This window comes from Chiloscyllium plagiosum, chromosome 7 (genome assembly GCF_004010195.1).
Source record: "Chiloscyllium plagiosum isolate BGI_BamShark_2017 chromosome 7, ASM401019v2, whole genome shotgun sequence".
Classification (NCBI taxonomy): Eukaryota; Metazoa; Chordata; class Chondrichthyes; order Orectolobiformes; family Hemiscylliidae; genus Chiloscyllium; species Chiloscyllium plagiosum.
Window position 1 is genome coordinate 28,309,259 of NC_057716.1, and position 15,651 is coordinate 28,324,909.

At 49.5% G+C, this 15,651-nt stretch overlaps 1 protein-coding gene across 1 annotated transcript in view; it reads right to left on the reverse strand.

Moving 5' to 3' along the window:
* atic (5-aminoimidazole-4-carboxamide ribonucleotide formyltransferase/IMP cyclohydrolase) overlaps positions 1–12,221 on the reverse strand; it is a 36,808-nt gene extending 24,587 nt beyond the window's left edge. The window contains exons 1-4 of the mRNA XM_043693339.1: positions 12,096–12,221; positions 9,598–9,724; positions 5,801–5,877; positions 4,046–4,112 (exon numbers count right to left, since the gene is read on the reverse strand). Coding sequence (XP_043549274.1) covers positions 4,046–4,112; positions 5,801–5,877; positions 9,598–9,724; positions 12,096–12,114 — 290 coding nt within the window. The 5' untranslated portion in view covers positions 12,115–12,221. The remainder of the gene's footprint in view (positions 1–4,045; positions 4,113–5,800; positions 5,878–9,597; positions 9,725–12,095) is intronic.
* Positions 12,222–15,651: the final 3,430 nt, after the last annotated feature.

Genomic DNA, 15,651 nt, shown 5'->3' on the forward strand with positions numbered 1-15,651 from the left:
TCCTCCATGTCCCTCCTCCCTACCTTTTATCTTCTCCTGCTGAACACTCTCTGCTCATTCCTGAAGAAGGGCCTGTGCCCGAAACGTCGAATCTCCTGTTCCCTGGATGCTGCCTGACCTGCTGTGCTGTTCCAGCAATAAAGCTTCAACCTTCCAGTTGGTGCCATCTCGAGATGCACTGGCAGAACTGTTAGGGCAGACACAGCAGGTTAACCAATGCTGTGCCAGTCACCTCACTTACCTCAGTGCTGGGACACTGAGGCTCTTTGAGATGCTTGGCCAAGGGAGAGAGAGGGCACTCAAGATCACTTCAGTGGGCATGGCCCATCCTGTGGCAGAAGACACACTCTTCTGCTTGATGACTCAGGAAAGGCCACTTTAATGTTACGGATAGGTAGCTCAACACCATCAGTGTTAACTCCACAGCAACTGCAGTCGCCTTTCTGTCTGACATTCACTGCATTGTCATCGTGCTCCGTGACTGGGCAAAAGGAGGGTCAGGACCGTCTGTAATCGGGGGAGGGGTGAGCTGACTAAGTCTTATGCAAATCAAGTGTGAAAAGGCTCCCACTTTAAAATACTGGATTCAATTCTGGTCTCCCTCCTATCAGAAGGATATTGTGAAACTTGAAAGGGTTCAGAAAAAATTTACAAGGATGTTGCCAGGGTTGGAGGATTTGAGCTATAGGGAGAGGCTGAACAGGCTGGGGCTGTTTTCCCTGGAGCGTCGGAGGCTGAGGGGTGACCTTATAGAGGTTTATAAAATCATGAGGGGCATGGATAGGATAAATAGACAGTCTTTTCCCTGGGGTGGGGGAGTCCAGAACTAGAGGGCATAGGTTTAGGGTGAGAGGGGAAAAGATTTAAAAGGGACCTGAGGGGTAACTTTTCCCACGCAGAGGGTGGTGCATGTATGGAATGACTTGCCAGAAGAAGTGGTGAAGATGCATATAATTATAATATTTAAAAGGCATTTGGACATGTACATGGATAGACAGGGTTTAGAAGGATATGGGCCAGATGAAGGCAGGCGGGACTAGGTCAGTTTAGGAAACCTGGTTGGCATGGACAATTTTGGCTGAAGGGTCCGTTTCCGTGCTGTATGACTCTACAGCACTTAGAATGGTGCCAGTCACTGTGAGGATACCAAGACTACCATCCCATACATCAGAGTCCTAGCGAAGGGAAATCTGCGGACTGTGCAAAATAAAAATACGTCTGATCACCGGTCCAGGAGCAGGGGCTCCCTCTGGGCTGAGTACCTGCCCAAGAGATCACAGGTGGCCCTTAACTGGACAGATGTCTCTGCTAGTGGTAGACCAAGGGAGCATCCATGGTGGCTACGGCACTCGGGACCATGGAACTCACCACCTTGATCTGTGGGGAAAGGGGCACTTTTATCACTCCGCACAGCATCACAATAGGCCATTCCAGCCACTCTAGTGTCAGCTTTCCCCCAGACACCGGTGCAGCAGTGGGACAGTATGGCAGTCATGGCCTATGTGGACAAAACATGCCCAGGACCAGGACAGGGTGTAATTAGTTTACAACTACCCTTCTCACTATTTGTATCCCTCCCAATTTCTGTGTCATCTTCAAACTTGTTGATTATACCCCCTATAGTTAAGTCCAAGTCACTAATGTAGACCACAAACAGCAAGGCCCCCAGCACTGGGCTTTGTGGAACCCCAATAGAAACAGATTTCCAATCACCGAAACATCCCTCTACCATCACCCTCTGCTTCCTACCTCTCGGCCAGTTTTGAATTCAAAGCCTTCGATCCCATGGGCTCTTACTTTCGTGACCAGTCTGCCATGAGGGACTTTACCAAAAGCCTCACTAAAGTGAATATCAACTGCATTACCCTCAGCAATAACCCTAGTTACCTCCGCAAAAAATGTAACAAATTTTTCAAACACATCTATGCCGACTATCCCTGATTAATCTGTGTCTCTCCGGGTGCAAGTGTATTCCGTATGCCAGAATTCACTAATAACTCCCCACCACAGAAGGTACACTGACAGACCTGTCATTTCCTGGTCTATCCCTGCCTTCCTTTTCTTAGTAATGGGACAACACTAGCCATTCTCCAGTCCTTTGGCACCTACCTGCAGCTGGAGGGGATTCGGAATGTGCTGCCAGGACCCCTGATAGCTCCTCCCACAACACCCTGGGATACATCTGATCCGAATCGGTGGATTTATCCACTTTTAAGACTGGTACACCCACTTAGTACCACCTTTCTTTCTATGCTCATTTCCTCTGATATTTCACAGTCCTCCACCCTCATGTCTCCACCTACACTGTCCTTTTCCACTGTGAGGCTGAAGTATTCATTGAGGCCTATGCTCATGTCTCCTGGGTGCACACACAGATTACCTCTTTAGGCCGAGATACTCTTTCCCTAGTTATTCTCTTAATCTTTGTATATTTAAAAACAACCCTTTAGATTTTCCTTTATTCTGCAGGCCATTGCTTTCTTATGCAATCTCTTAGCTTTCCGAAATGCCTTTTTAAACACTCCCACTACTGCTTTGTACTGTTCTAGGGGACTCTGCAGCATTGCACCCTGGGTACCTTGCAAAAGGAACTAAGCCACAACACTCCGTACGATGCGATATGAATACAAACAGACAGTGAAGCCGGAGATCCATACGTCCCGAGCACCATCTCACCCAATGCTCAAACAGGATAAAAGGCCGGTGAAGCCAGTTCCTGCTCCCATGCTGCTTTGGGACTTACTGAAGTCATCGAAGGCGCTACAGAAATATAGGCCAAGATTTCTACACATATTACTAAATCTCCAATATCTGTCTAGACTACCTCCTCCCAAAAATAAACGCCAGCCGTCAGATCCTTTTACTGCTAACTTATTCATGCCATGTGTCCTTGATGGAGCTAAACGCTCACTAATTTTATCTCAGTGTGCTCACGGGGTGAGCTACAGTGGGTCAGTGGCCCCTGCTAATCTGGAGAGCTGTTAAGCTTCAAGGTCTGTGGCCTGTATCTAATCTAACAATTGCTCAGCGGTCTGACTTCAGGGATTACACAGTAGGGGCAGAGGTCAAAGGGCACATGGGGAGGTGGGGGTGGTGGGGTGCGCCTTGATAGATAAGAACAGGAAGCAGGTTAGGTGGATTGGCCATGCCTAAATTACCCATAGGATTGGGCAGGCTAGGTGGGTTAGCCATGGGAAATGCAGGGTTACAGTGACAGGCTAAGGGGGTGGGATGCCGTTTGGAGGGTCAGTGTGGGCTCAATAGACCAAATGGCCAGCCTCCACACTGCTGGGATTCTATGATTGTGAGGTTCATGAACGCTGTTAAGCTGCTACAGTCAGTGATTGATGACAATGGAATTGCCCTGCTGGGGTGGAAGGGGTACAATACTGTACAATTCACCCTGGCTCCAGACACAGTAACTCTCTTGCCTTGGAGACTTTATAGCGCAGGCTGAAGCTCCACACGTCGTCAGTGGTCCCTGCACTCACTCGGCTGATGCCTGAAGCTGTACCTGGTTTGCCAGCCGACTTCGTACACACCCAAGACTCTGGGCTCTGGTCTGGGGAGATGAGGCCCTGGCTGGTTACTTATGAGGGGAGAGTGCCGGGCACTGACCCACACCCTGATGAGTGTGTGGCTGGCCTCATTGGAGGGCGATGCCCCCCCACCACAGCACAATAGCAAGCCCTCGAGTGAAGTGGCTGCGAGTTAGGGCAGGGCTGACAGAGGCGAGGGTTCGAGTGGGAAGAGGCAGCTCCCCTCCTCAGAAGGAGGGGGATATGGTGCGTGTATGGAATGAGCTGCCAGAGGAAGCAGTGGAGGCTGGTACAATTCCAACATTTAAAAGGCACCTGGATGGAAACGTAAATAAGATGGGTTGAGAGGAATATGGGCCACGTGCTAGCAAATGGGACTAAGTTAACTTAGGATAGCTGGTCGGCATGGACGGGTTGGACCAAAGGGTCTGTTCCATGCCGTATGACTCTCAAAGATACAAGCCCACTCCTCCTCTCCTTCCTGGGAAAGAGAGCGGCTGCCTTACCTTATCAGGCTGAAACCAAGCTTTTTGATGTCAGACATGTCTTCAGGAATGCTCTGCGCCAAGATACCTGGATGGCAGGAATGTGGGAAAGAAAGACAAAAAGAAAATTGACTCTTGAAGTATCTCCACACGACGCCAGTTTATGAGAGTTCACACTTAGCCTTTTAAACACGGGAGGGGAATGACGGACACGCTGACTCTCCGCAGGGCCCCGCATCCCAGGGCAACGGGGAAGCTATTCCTTCATAAGAGGCAGAGAAATCTCTCATTCTGTTCCCGGCCTTGCCCAGTCAGGCTAGTGGGCTACCCTGCTATGCGCCCCCTACACAACCCAGCCCCTGTTTACACCAGAGGCCTCACAGCGTCACACCATACACTAGACACAGATTCCGGGCCCAATGAACATCAACTCCACTGGTCAGCACAGGTCTTTGGAAAATCATTAAGGGACGGAGAGGAGGCACAAGTGTCAGTGACCACTCCACTGGATGGCTCCCCTCTGTGGAGTGCCTACCTGGTGCCCACAACCATCGTAACCACCTCCCCCCTTTAGCTGTGATGCCATCACAAGAAGCATCCAATGGGTTGGTCTCAAGGTGGAGGGGGGTCAGGCTAAAGGTCAGTCACTGACCAAGCTCCTTGTCACTGCCCCACGAAAGAGGAGAGTGAGTCGCAAGTGGGTTTGGTTGGCAGCGTAGTCCTCTCAATCTTCAGCCAGCTCGCATTCAACGCAACAGGGTTCGGGTTCAGAAGTCGGGAGACCTTGCTGCAGCTGTCCAGGCCCTCGGTGAGACCAGACCCAGAGAACTGTGTGCAGTTCTGGTCTCCATGCCTCGGAAAGGAATATACCAGCCATTGAGAGAGTGCAGAGGGGGATGGCAGGACTGTCCCGTGAGGAGAGATTTGTTTGACTGGGCCTAGAGTTTGGAAGAATGCAATTTATATATACAAAGGGCGGCACCGTGGCTCACTGGCTACTACTGCTGTCTCACACCAGAGACCCAAGTTCGATTCCAGGCGACTGTCTGTGTGGAGCTTGTACATTCTCCCTGCATCTGTGCGGGGTTCCTCCAGGCGCTCTGGTCTCCTCCCACCATCCAAAGATGTGCAGGTCAGGCGGATTGGTCATGGGAAATTACCCATAGTGCCCAGGGATGTGCAGGCTAGATGGGTTAGCCATGGAAATGCAGGGTTACAGGGGTAGGACTGAGTGGGAAGCTCTTTGGAGGGTCTGTGTGGACCCGTTGGGCCAAATGGCCTACCTTTGCACTGTAGCAATTCTATGAAAATTCTAACAGGGTTGGACAGGGGAGATGCAGAAAGGTTATTTGCCCTGGTTGAGGAGTCTAGTATCAGAGGACACACTCTAAGGGTTGTGAAGCTGTGGGATTCTCTACCACAGTAGGCAGGGGAGACCAATGCAATGAATACATTTAAGGAAGAGATTAAAGGCATCAAAAGGTATGGGAACAAAGTGGGAATATGCTGCTGATGTAGAGGATCAGCCACGCTGACATTAAACAGCAGAGCAGCCTGAAAGGGCCGAATGGCCTGGTTTCTATTCCGTGACATACAGAGCCCAGTCTGTGCTGCAGATGAACTCTCACTGCAGCCCCACTGAGGCACAGACACCGCTGGGCTCTGCAAAGTTACCAGAGGCTGCACACTGTAAATAGCCACCCCGCCTCTAGCTAATAACGATTAACGTTACCAACATCCAGTCAACGTTCCCCAGGCCCCGACGCAATCTCTCACCTCCATGAACAGCAGGATGTAGGGTCTTCACTCTGCCGCCTAACATTTCGGGAAAGCCGGTAATCTCTGACACATCCCTTGGCAAGGGAAACAAACAGCAACATCTTAGTTTCTCGCGACAAATGGGGGGTGGGGGGTGGGCTGCGTGCCACAGGCACTCTCAGCTCACGGAGTGCCCATCTTACACACAACACGACCAACCGGGCTGACAAGAACAGCAACACTGACACATTATGTGACCGGCCCAGAACATGACTGAACCCTGATGCTGCTGAGATGCAAATACAGAGGGGTTTGAGACACCTCTGACTAGAACAACTCCAGGCTTGACTGTCATGTGATCATCCTCAATTTTCTCTTTTTTGGGAGGTGAGTTCAACCCTGCCCTAGTCTTGGGATGACTTTACTCAGAGTCTGCTGGTGTCCAATTGTGTCAGAGATGGGACAAGCCACTAGGCCTGGGTGCTGTCTGGCAAAGTACTGATAAGGGGGGGGATATTGCTCAGGGACCTTGGTCATGCCCTTCTGCCAGGGCACTGTGAACATGGAAACAAGTTAGAAACATCTCTCACCGGTCACTGTCCCGAGAGAGGCTCAGCCAGCTAATAGAAATCCCTGAGCTACAACCACAGTGTGCAAACATTTCTTTGGGAAAAGCAGCAGCATTTTATTTCTATCACACCCATGTGGATTCCATCTGGATGCATCACGGCCTGGTACAGCAACTGCTCCACCCAGAATTTTAAGAAACAACAGAGAGCTCTGTACACAGCCCAATCCATCACACAAGATAACCTTCCATCCACTGACTCCATCTATACTTCCGGCTGCCTCGGGCAAACACCTAACATAATCAAAGACCCCTCCCAGCCCGGTTATAATCTCTTCCAACCTCTGCCATCGCGTAGAAGATACAAAATCTTAAACGCACATACCAACAGATTCAAGAACAGCTTCTTCCCTGCTGTTATTAAGACCTCTGAAATTTTAAATTTAATGCTGATCTCCCTTTTTGTTCACCTTCTCTGCAGCCGTAACATTGTATTCCTCACTCTGATCTATTACCCTCATGCACTGTGTATGGGATGACCTGCCCGTGCTGCACGCAAAACAAAACTTTTCACTGTACCTAGACAATAATAAATCAAATCAAATCACCAACTGGAATAATCGGTGCTGGGTCCACTACTTTTTGTCATTTATTTAAATGATTTGGATATGAACATTGGAGGTATAGTTAGTAAGTTTGCAGACGACACCAAAATTGGAGGTGTTGTGGACAACGGTTACCTCAGATTACAATGGGATCTTGATCAGATGGGCCAATGGACTAAGGAGTGGCAAATGGAATTTTATTTAGGTAAATGCGAGGTGCTGCGTTTTGGGAAAGCAAATCTTAGCAGGACATATACACTTAATGGTAAGGTCCTAGGGAGTGTTGCTGAACAAAGAGACCTTGGAGTGCAGGTTCATAGCTCCTTGAAAGTAGACTCAAAGATAGGATAGTGAAAAAGGCATTTTGTAAGCTGTCCTTTATTGAGTATGGGAGGTCATGTTGAGCTGTAGAGGACATTGGTTAGACCACTGTTGGAATATTGCGTGCAATTCTGGTCTTTTTCCTATCGGAAAGATGTTGTGAAACTTGAAATGGTTCAGAAAAGATTTACAATGAAGTTGCCAGGGTTGGAGGATTTGAGCTATTGGGTGAGGCTAACAGGCTGGGACTGTTTTCCCTGGAGCGTCGGAGGCTGAGGGGTGACCTGATAGAGGTTTATAAAATCATAAGGAGTATGGATAGGATAAACAAAGTCTTTTCCCTGGAGTGGGGGAGTCCAGAACTAGAGGACATTGGTTTAGGGTGAAAGGGGAAAGACATAAAAAGGACCAAGTTGTAACTTTTTCATGCAGAGCGTTGTGCGTGTGTGGAATGAGCTGCCAGAGGAAGTGGTGGAGGCTGGTATAATTGCAATATTTAAAAGGCATCTGGATGGGTACATGAATAGGAAGGGCTTAAAGGGATATGGGCCAAGTGCTAGCAAATGGGGCGACATTAAGTTGGGATATCTGGTTGGCATGGACTAATTGGACCGAAGGGTCTGTTTATATGATTTGACAGCCAATGAGGCACATCCACTGACGTCATCCTGGGAACAGCAACCAATTTGCTTGCAGTACCCTCCCGCTAACAGCAGTGCCATAATGAGCAGATAATCAGTTTAATCGACATTGGTTGAGGGATAAATATTGTGAGGACAACGTGCCTGCAATTCTTTGAAATACTGAGATCTTCGCCACCAAGACTAACTTGACCGAAAGTCATCAAAGTCTAGGTTCGATATCCTGGGCAGAAAGCAGCATTGTTGACAGGGCAGGTAAGCCCATGCCTTGAAAACATATCCTTGCTCCAAAAGCTATCCAATTTGCAAGAAATCTGCCCAGAACAAATAACGCTTTCTTGTGCATCAGGATCCCTGTGCACCCACTGTAGCGGACTGCTCCTTCCTCAGCTCCAGGTACGTGTTGCTAGGGGAGCTGATGGATCCCAGCAACAATTACAATCGAGACAATGCAGTCAAGGAAGGATTTATTCTGCTGATCGTTTCAGACCCGATATTTTTCAAAAAGCCACCCCATTTCCTCCCAGTCCTCCTCCTCCTGTTGCACCATAAGCCTGAAAATCATATCCCATCACGCTTCACCCGATGTCTTTTTGAAGGTTAGCAATGATGTCACTTGTGTTGATCTAATGTTGATCATTCAATATCTCCTCAATTCATGTATTCTCAGGAGCACACGGATCCACGTTCTTCCAAGAATTAGCAGATATCTCAATGACCCAGTTCGGGGACCGCCAGAAGAAGAAATAACTCTTTTTTTTATTTGTTCATGGAGTGTGGGCGTCACTGGCTCAGCCCAGTATTTATTGGCCATCCCTAGCTGCCCAAAGTATAATTTAGAGTCAAGTGCAGAGGAACTTCTATTATCCAAAGGACATGGCAGTGAATATTTTGTTTGGTTGATCGAATTCTGGATAACCAAATGCCAGATAACATAGTTTAGCCAAGCATTAGGAGCTTGCAATCTCGTCAGATAGTCCGATATTCGGATAAGTGAATGCCGGATAATCGAGGTTCCTCTGTACATTACTCAGGGTCTGGAGTTATATGTTGGATCAGAGCAGGTAAAGGTGACAGATTTCCTTCCCTGAACGGCATCAGTGAACCAGATGGGGTTTTACAACAATCGACATTCGTAACAAAGTTGTCACTTATTTTCAGCCTTTTAGTGAATTCAAATTTCATCATTGGTCTTGATGGGAATTTGAATCCATGTTCCCAGAACATTACCCTGCGCCTCTGGATTTCTACTCTCGGGACAGTGTAACCACAGCAACACTACCTGCCCGCCCACTAGAAAATCGACAAAATCATTTATGTTTTTCAAGCACAAAACCTTAATTATCGTCCTTTTCTACATTATAACAGGCTATACACCAGACGTAAACTGATGCTGTAAATCGTGTTGGGATTCCTCAAGGTTGTGAAAGGTTAATTATAATTTTTTTTAAAAACACTAATTGATTTGATTTAATTAATTGAAAAATGTCTAATCTGAATGTAATCATTTGAATCTCTAAGGATTAACTCAAAGTAACTACGTTACTCCAATGGTATATCAACATCTTGATTTAATCGCCCGTCTTTGGCCTTCTCTGTCGTGAGCAGGGAGCGCGTAAAGAGAGACATGGCATTAATAAAAAATGTTACAATGCCAACCCTTTGGCCCCCATCACTTACCGGACAGCGAAACCAGCCTCCCGCAGAGTCTTGGCTGTTCCACCAGACGCAACAAGAGACAGGTCCAGGGAAACCAGGCGTTTGGCAAAGTCCAACAAGCCAGTCTTATCTGAGACACTCAACAAGGCTGCCAGAGAAAATCAGTGTCAGAGTCACAAGCAGGCAAACTCTAGAAACGATTAAACAACAGATACTGGGAGGGGTGTTGGCGCGATATGCCTCAATATCCATCCCAAATAAAAATCATCCAATCTCAGGTTTGAATTAATCAATGCGCCCCTCCTGATCTCAACAGAAAGGGGGGGGGGGGGAATCTCCAGATTTGTACTCCCCTTTGTGTGTGCAAGTGTCTCCTGACAGCATTTGAGTAGTCCAGCTGAAACTTGCCCCAAGAGGCAGGTTTCCTCCAGGTACTCCCACAGTCCAAACCTATTCTAAAAGATGAAAGACTTAACAATCTAGATTTGTTCAATATATCATTTCAGCGGCAAGACACTGTAATCCTTTTGCTATAAATTCTGTGTCTTAAGGGCCTGCTTCACAACCACCTGATGAAGGAGCAGTGCTCTGAAAGCCAGTGCTTCCAAATAAACCTATTCGACTATATAACCTTAGTCCAAAGATGTGCAGGTTAGGTGGAGTGGCTGTGCTAAATCGCCCATAGTGTCCAGGCATGTGCAGGCTAGGTGGAAAATGCAGGGTGACAGAGATAGGGTAGGGCGGTGAGTCTGGATGGGATGCTTTTCGGAGGATTGGTGTGGACTCGATGGGTTGAATAGCCCGCGTCCAAGCTGTAGGGCTTCTATCATCTCTCTCACAATAAAGACCAATATTCCCTTTTGTTTTCTTAAATCACTTGCCATGCCAATGTGCTGGGCATTTGGGATTCACACTGAAGAAATCCGGATCACTTTATCCTGCTCTCCATACAAAAGGCCTTTACTGGGAGAGGTCAAGACTTCATCCCATTGCCCACTGTATCCCCGCACCCACCCCTCCCCATGCCACCACTTCCTCACACCCTCCCCGGACTAATCCATGAAAACTCTGCAAACTCCTTCACCTTACAATGTAGCCGCAACCCCACTCCCAGGAAAAACTGTTTCGCCTCCCCCAGGGATAACTTTCGCAAACGCCCTCTGCCCTTTTGCTGGGTGGGAGGTAAAGCTGTGCAAACTACCGAATCCCAGGAAGGGAAACTGGGAAGGGGTAAAACATGCAATCACCCCCTCCTCCCTGAGTGTGGGGGTAAAACATGCAATCACCCCGTCCTCCCTGAGTGTGTGTGGGGGGTATAATGTGCAATCTCCCCCTCCTCCCTGAGTGTGTGTGTGGGGGGGGTAAAATGTGCAATCTCCCCCTCCTCCCTGAGAGTGTGTGTGTGTGTGGGGTAAAACATGCAATCTCCCATCCTCCCTGAGTGTGTGTGTGTGGGGTAAAACGTGCAATCTCCCCCCTCCGCCCTAAGTGTGTGTGTGGGAGGGGGCGTAAAACGTGCAATCTCCCCCCTCCTCCCTAAGTGTGTGTGGGGTAAAACGTGCAAACGCCTCCTCCCTGAGTGTGTGTGTGTGTGTGGGGGGGGGGGGGGGGGGGGAGGGACGTAAAACGTGCAATCTCCCCCTTCCTCCCTGAGTGTGTGTGTGGGAGGGGGCGTAAAACGTGCAATCTCCCGCCTCCTCCCTGAGTGTGTGTTTGTGGAGGGGGTAAAACATGCAATCTCCCCCCTCCTCCCTGAGTGTGTGTGTGGGGGGGGGGACGTAAAACGTGCAATCTCCCCCTTCCTCCCTGAGTGTATGTGTGGGAGGGGGCGTAAAACGTGCAATCTCCCGCCTCCTCCCTGAGTGTGTGTTTGTGGAGGGGGTAAAACGTGCAATCTCCCCCTTCCTCCCTGAGTGTGTGTGTGGGGGCGGGGGTAAAATGTTCAATCTCCCCCCTCCTCCCTGAGTGTGTGTGTGTGGGGGGGGGGTAAAACGTGCAATCTCCCCCCTCCTCCCTGAGTGTGTGTGTGTGGGGGCAGGGGTAAAATGTTCAATCTTCCCCCCTCCTCCCCGAGTGTGTGTGTGTGTGTGGGGAGGGGGGGGGGGAAACGTGCAATCTCCCCCCTCCTCCCTGAGTGTGTGTGTGGTGGGGGGGGGGGGTAAAACGTGCAATCTCCCCCTCCTCCCTGAGTGAGTGTGGGGGGGGGTAAAACGTGCAATCTCCCCCCTCCTCCCTGAGTGAGTGAGTGAGTGTGTGTGTGTCTGTGTCTCGGGGGGGGGGGGGGGGTAAAACGTGCAATCTCCCCCTGCTCCTCCCAGCCGTAAACCGTGCAAACCTTCCCCAGGGGAGAATTGTACAAACTCTGCCCCCCCCCCAACCCGGGAGCAAACTCTGCAGTCGTACCCCCGGGGGGCTTTAAAACATGCAAACTCCCTAAGTGAAGGTAAACCGTGCAAACTCTCTCTCCCCCCCCAATTTCTGATGCACCGTCGGTCAGTCGGTCCGCTTCAGGCTTGTACCGAGCTCCGCGGGGGCCATTCCGGCTGCAGTGTCCGCTCCTCGCTGAGCTCCGACCGGATCCACGCCGCTGGGCGGAGCCGCTAAACAGCGGAAGACACTGCTCCTTTGCCTCCTCCTCCTCTTGTGTATGTGTGTGTGTGAGAGAGCACAGCAAGAGCCCAGGCAGTGGCAGGGAGAGAGAGAGAGAGAGAGACTCCTCTGACCAGGTCCACATCCTTTCCCAAAGAGCACTAGCAGGATTCCCCTGCAATCCTCTCCCACTCCCGTCCCCCCTCAGTAAAAGCCCTGCACTTCACAAGCACATGGACGCAGTCTTCTCATGGTGTGCCCATCTCCAGACACAGCAAGATCCCACAAGTTGCTGGTGGCCTGTCTGCCCGCTTGCCCTGCGACTATCCCAGTTCTCCTTGGTCTGGGGAACTCCAGGATTTTTTTGTAAAAATTTGTTTTTCAACGGAGAAGGAAGCAAATCATCAGGATTAAAGGGCGGGGTGCTGGAAACCTGAGGTGTAAATTCAGGAGATTCTCCACAGCAGGTGTGAGGAGGGACAAAAGCCTGTCGGTTGAATCTTACTCTTGTTTTTCCGCTCAATGCCCAGCTGCCTCAGGTTTTGTTTTTGGGAAGTTTTTTTCACTGCAAGCTCTGTTGAACTTATTATCATGTGTACCGAGACACAGTAAAAAAGCTTTGTCTTGCGAGCAATACAGGTAGATCACAGGGTTAAGTAGCATATAAGTAAGTAATAGGTAAACAGCAGCAAAAACCAAAACATAGGTACAGGTGAATGTTTAGAGTTTGCGAGTCCATTCAGTGTTCTAACAACTAAGGTACAAACTGTTTTGAAACCGGCTGGTGCGTGTGTTCAGGCTTCTGTACTTTCTCCCCGATGGTAGAAGTTGTAGAAAAACATTGCCAGGGTGGGATGGATCTTTGAGAATGCTGGCGGCCTTTCCTTGACAGCGGGCCTGGTAGATGGATTCTATAGATGGGAGGTTGGCCTTTGTGATTGTCTGGGCCGAGATCACCACTCTCTCTAACCGTCTCCGATCTTGACTGGTACAGTTGCCATACCAGGTATTGATACATCATTTCTTGCCACGTCTTATCAAATTTGCCTCACTAGCTACAATCTCAACACTGTAGCATTCCCCCTCACTTGATTCCAGCACCATCTTGCCTGCTGTGAGGTAGCCGCCCAGCACCATGGGATAAAACCCTTCTCCACTGCACCAGTATCTTTGCTCTCTCTCTCTCTCTCCCTCTCTCTGCTTCAGTCCCCACCTCCCACCAAGGCTCAAGCTCTATCGCTCTCACTAATCCTGCATCATTTTCCCTCCATCACTCTCACCCACCCCAACCCTCGACACCACATGTCCCACATGCCCTCTGTGCACTCACTCAGGGCACCTCCTCACCTGCACCAATGGCTGCGCCACCCACTTTCATCGCCATTAATACCCGCCTCTGTCTCTCATTCCAGGGGGGAAAGCAGCCCCCAACAGGGCAGAAAAATATAGATCATAGAACAGCACAGTACAGGCCCTTTGGCCCTCAATGTTGTGCTGGCCTTCGATCTTACTCCACATCTTTCCTATAATGAGGCAACCAAAACCGAATACAATATTCCAAGTGTGGTCTAACCAGGACTCAATAGAACTGCAGCATAACCTCACGGCTCTTAAACTCAATCCCACTGCTTAATGCATGTCGATGCACCATACGCCTTTTTAACAACCATATCAACTTAGGCGGCAACTTTGAGGGATCTATGGACATGGACTCCAAGATCTCTCTGTTTCTCCACACTGCCAAGAATTCTGCCTTTGACCCTGTATTCTGTATTCAAATTAGACTTTCCAAAGTGAATAACTTCACGCTTTTCCAGGTTGAACTCCATCTGCCACTTCCCAGCCCAGTTCTACATCCTGTCAATGTCTCGTTGCAACCTACAACAGCCCTCCACACTATCCACAACTCCCCCAACCTTCATGTCAACAGCAAACTTACTAACATACCCTTCCACTTCCTCATCCAATAAAAATTACAAAGTGCAGAGATCCCAGAACAGATCTCTGTGGAACACCACTGGTCACCGAGCTCCAGGCTAAATACCTTCCATCTACCACCACCCTCTGTCTTCTATGGCCCAGCCAATTCTGTATCCAGACAAACAGGTTTCCCTATATCCCATGCCTCCCTACTTTCTGAATGAGCCTACTCTGGGAAGCCTTATCGAACGACTTTGCTATCGTACACCACATCCACTGATCTATCTTCATCAACTTGTTTTGTCACATCCGCAAAGAATTCAACAAGATTTGTGAGGCATGACCTGCCCCTCACAAAGCCATGCTGACTATCTCTAATCGAACTATGGTTTTCCAAGTAATCCTAAATCCTGACTCTCAGAATCCTCTCCAATACTTTGCACACCAAAGACACAGACTGACTGGTCTGTAATTCCCAGGATTATGCCTATTCCCTTTCTTGAATAAGGGAATAACATTTACCACTCTCCAGTCATCTGGCACTACTCCAAGTAAGAGTCAGGTCAGGTGGCAGGCTGCCCTGTGTTTGGTTCCTCACCCCTCGTGAGGAGACCATCCTGACACTGACTGCCTCCCTGTGCAGCTGACTGACTGTGTCCGAGTCCCTGGGCTGATATCGGAGGCTGCCCCTGCATTGCTGTGCCAGGACATCGCCCCCACTCTGAGTGAAGGCTTATCCTCCTTGACTTGACTGAGGACTGCTAACAGTTGCGTCTGCCCTAAACAGCAAGGCAAGGCAGCAGCACTGGGAGGCAGGTATCTCTGGCTGAGGAGGCAAGGTGCAAAAGAACCAGGCAAAGCAGGGATACTGTGCACACCCAGACACGCTCAGAGAGTGAGTGTGCACTATGTCTTTTTTTTAATTTCAAAAATATACTTTATTCATAAAATGATGATCTGTACAACTGGACATGCCATACATATGTAAACATTCCATTTGTTTGCATACTGAAAACAGAGTAATCATTCCTATTTACAGGTCTGTACGATTATATTTTTAGCTGAGGCGTCAGCAGAGCCCAAATGACTGTGTGGGCCCCCTGTTCTTCTTTAGGCAGGCAGATGTTACACAGTGGTCTTTCCCCACCGCGCCTTGGCGGCAGCTGCCTCAAGCTTCAGCGCATCCCTCAACAAGTAGTCCTGGACCTTGGAATGTGCTAGTCTGCAACACTCAGTCGGGGTCAACTCCTTCAGCTGGAAGATCAACAGGTTTCAGACCGCCCAGAGAGCGTCCTTCACCGAGTTGATGATCCTCCAGGCACAGTTGATGTTCGCCTCGGTGTGCGTCCCGGGGAACAGGCCGTAGAGCACGGAGTCCCGCGTCACGGCGCTGCTCGGGACGAACCTCGACAAACACCACTGCATTCCTCTCCAGACTTCCTCTGCATAGGCACATTCCAGAAGGAGGTGTGTGACAGTCTCGTCCCCCCCCGCAGCCGCTTCGAGGGCAGCGTGCGGGGCAGCAGAGAGTCCGGGTGTACATAAAGGATCTCACAGGCAGAGCCC